The sequence below is a fragment of the Bison bison genome, unplaced genomic scaffold, assembly GCF_000754665.1.
Source record: "Bison bison bison isolate TAMUID 2011002044 unplaced genomic scaffold, Bison_UMD1.0 scf7180017864072, whole genome shotgun sequence".
NCBI lineage: Eukaryota > Metazoa > Chordata > Mammalia > Artiodactyla > Bovidae > Bison > Bison bison.
In genome coordinates this window covers 12,073,792-12,076,968 of record NW_011494644.1, presented here as the reverse complement: position 1 = coordinate 12,076,968, position 3,177 = coordinate 12,073,792, and the positions used below count along the sequence as shown (strand labels likewise).

The 3,177-nt window shown below is 50.3% G+C and overlaps 1 protein-coding gene across 3 annotated transcripts in view; it reads left to right on the top strand.

The window, feature by feature from the left end:
• Positions 1 to 3,177, top strand: part of PRSS36 (protease, serine, 36) — an 8,740-nt gene that overhangs the window by 2,927 nt on the left and 2,636 nt on the right. For all 3 annotated transcript variants that reach the window (XM_010837365.1, XM_010837366.1, XM_010837364.1), the window contains exons 7-9: positions 2,170 to 2,419; positions 2,529 to 2,658; positions 3,004 to 3,177. In XM_010837365.1, coding sequence (XP_010835667.1) covers positions 2,170 to 2,419; positions 2,529 to 2,658; positions 3,004 to 3,177 — 554 coding nt within the window. The remainder of the gene's footprint in view (positions 1 to 2,169; positions 2,420 to 2,528; positions 2,659 to 3,003) is intronic.

The following is a 3,177-nucleotide window of genomic DNA, read 5'->3' as shown; positions in this document are numbered from 1 at the left end:
AGGTTATAATGATTAAATAAATTTGTACATATAATAAGTATTTTCAGAATCCCTGATGGCTCAGTGGTAAAGAATTCGCTTGCAGTGCAGGAGACCGCCTGCAATACAGGAGACATGGATTCAATCCCTGGGTCGGAAAGATCCCTTGGATAAGGAAATGGCAAGCCACTCCAGTATTCTTGTCTGGGAAATCCCATGGACAGAGGAGTCTGGCGGACTATAGTCCATGGGATCTTGAGAGCTGGACCCCACTTAGCAACTAAACCACCACTGAAAAGGATTTAGAACAAGGTCTGGTCCTTGTGCATGCGTGCTAAGTTGCTTCAGTCGTGTCCGACTCTTTGCACCCCTATGGACTGTGTAGCCCACCAGGCTTTTCTGACCATGGGATTCTCCAGGCAATTATCTCATACCGTAGCCTAGAGCACAGCACCTGTTACTTCGTGGATACTCAACAAATAGTTCTTTTTAAAAGTGAATTAATCCTTCACAGAAGGGAATTTTCCGGATAAGGGGCTGAAGGCCAAAACATGATATATTTTAACCATTTTCCCCAGAAATGTTCCTCAAATGGCACATTTTTGACGGCACTCAAGCATGCATGGTGGTGATGGGAATTCAGGTTTGATGATTTTCAGGGTCCCTCCCAATTGATTTCAGGGTCCCTCCCCATTATGAAAAAAGGGGGTTCCGTGGTATAATGGTGAGCACTCCAGACTCTGAATCCAGTGATCCAGGTTCATGTCTCGGTGGGACCTTTCTGTTTGGGCTTCCCTGGTAACTCAGCGGGTAAAGAATCCGCCTGTAATGCAGGAGAACCCGGTTCAATTCCTGGGTCAGGAATTCCCCTGGAGAAGGGATAGGCTACCCACTCCAATATTCTTGGGCTTCCCTGGTGGCTCAGTCAGTAAAGAATCTGCCTGCCATGTGGGAGACCTGGGTTCAATCCCTGGGTTGGGAAGATTGCCTGGAGAAAAGCATGGCAACCCACTCCAGTATTCTTGCCTGGAGAATTCCATGGACAGAGGAGCCTGGCAGGCTACAGTCCACGGGGTCGCAAAGAGTCAGCACGACTGGGTGACTAAGCACAGCATAGCACCCAATTATGAAGTTCCAGGACCTATGGACATAATCCCTGCCTCTTGAACAGGATTGCTAACAACTCAGCTTCCTCTAGACCAGTGCTTCTGTCCAATAAAACTTATGATGATAGAAATGTTTTTCTATCTGTACTGTCCAGCATTATAGTCACTAGCCACACTGGCTATTGAAGACTTTTAAACATTTATTTATTTTTAATTGAATAATTGCTTTACAATATTGTGTTGGTTTCTCCCATACATTATTGAACATTCGAAAGGTGGCTAGTGTGATTGAGGAACTGAATTTTTAATTTTATTAAATGTTAATTAATTCAAATAGCCACAGGGGCTAGCACATGTATCATATTGGACAGTACAGTTCTGGATAATTCTGAGCTTTCTTTGTAACCCTCCTCAGGTCACAGAGATGCCTGACCTGGATTATAGTCATATCTTAAGGACAATGCCCCAGCAGTAAACGGTCCCAGAACCCTTGTTTTAATGTCTGTTTCTTGTAATTCTTCCTCCTTACTTATCTACAAACCATCCTTTCTTGGTGCTTTTCTAACAGCCTTTTCCTCCTGAATGCTGACATCTCTGATTTACTTTTTTTTTTTTTTTGCTGCGCGGGTTCTTAGTTCACTCGGGATCTTCAATCTAGTTCCCTGTCCAGGGATTGAACCTGGGTCCCCTGCATTGGAAGCAAGGACTCTTAGTCACTGGACCACCAGGGAAGTGCCTCCGATTTACTTTAACAGTTTAACAAGGAATTCTAACAGCTTAGAAACCAAAGTCAGGGTTTAACAATTTATTGAGGAATCATTTGGCTCTGAATGAGACCGGCAGGCCTCTCAGACGTGGCCTTTACTGCATTAGCTTGGTGCTCGTGGCTTTGGTTCCTCATCAGCCTTTCTGTTCTACAAGGCTTTCTCCTGCTCAGAGCTGTAGGGGTCACAGAGGACAAGGCACAGCCCATGCAGGTTTCCAGGAGAAGGTGGCTGTGTGTAGGACCAAAAAGAAGAGGTGGTCCAGGATAAGCTGGTAGGTCCCTGGGCTGATCCAGTGACACTGAGTCATCTGTCATCAGGGAGACTCTGGGGGACCCCTGGTCTGCAAGGAAGGTGGTCGATGGTTCCAGGCAGGAATCACCAGCTTTGGCTTTGGCTGTGGACGGAGGAACCGCCCCGGAGTCTTCACTGCTGTGGCTCCCTATGAGGCATGGATAAGGCAACAGGTGTCAGGCTCAGAGCCTGGGCCTGCCTTCCCCACCCAGTCCCCGGAGGCCCAGTCAGGCCTCCCCGAGCCCACGAATGAGAATTGCACCATCGCCCTGCCAGGTGAGGAAGGCAGAACCCCTAGATGTCAGCTGGATCTGGGAGATTTGAGTTCAGGTGGAAACTGCCTGGGGTTCAGGAGGCCCTCTGACTCAGGCCTCTTACCCCTCAGAGTGTGGGAGAGCCCCAAGGCCAGGGGCCTGGCCCTGGGAAGCCCAGGTGATGGTCCCAGGATCCAGACCCTGCTATGGGGCACTGGTGTCTGAAAGCTGGGTCTTGGCACCTGCCAGTTGCTTTCCAGGGTGAGTGAAAACCCAGTCTTGGGCAGATTCTTGCTTAGTCTGAGACACTATCTAATTGGCCCCAGCTATTCCCTTGGGTAGGATAGGGGTAGGGGTGTGGGGTCCCATTGGAGGTGTATGATTCAGCTAAAAAATCGGGGTCCTAGTCTCTCTGGGGCAAATAGAGAGGTAATACAAATTCGACCCAGGATTGGGCGGAGTGGGTGGGGGAAGGAGTCTGAGTGCACAGTTCTCAGGTCAGGGATGCAGAATCTTGCCTGGAGACCCAGACTCTAAGCCAAGGGTGGAGGTTTAGAGCTGAGCTTGCAGGATCCAGCCCATGTCCCCAGTCTCCCCATCCCGCAGTCACATCAGCTCAGCGCGCCCGCCCAGCGACCTGGACTACTGGCGCGTGCAACTGCCCTCGCGCCCGCGCGCGGAGCAGGTGGCGCGCCTCGTGCCGCACGAGAACGCCTCGTGGGACGACGCCTCGAACCTGGCGCTGCTGCAGCTGCGTGCGCCCGTGAACCTGAGCGCGGC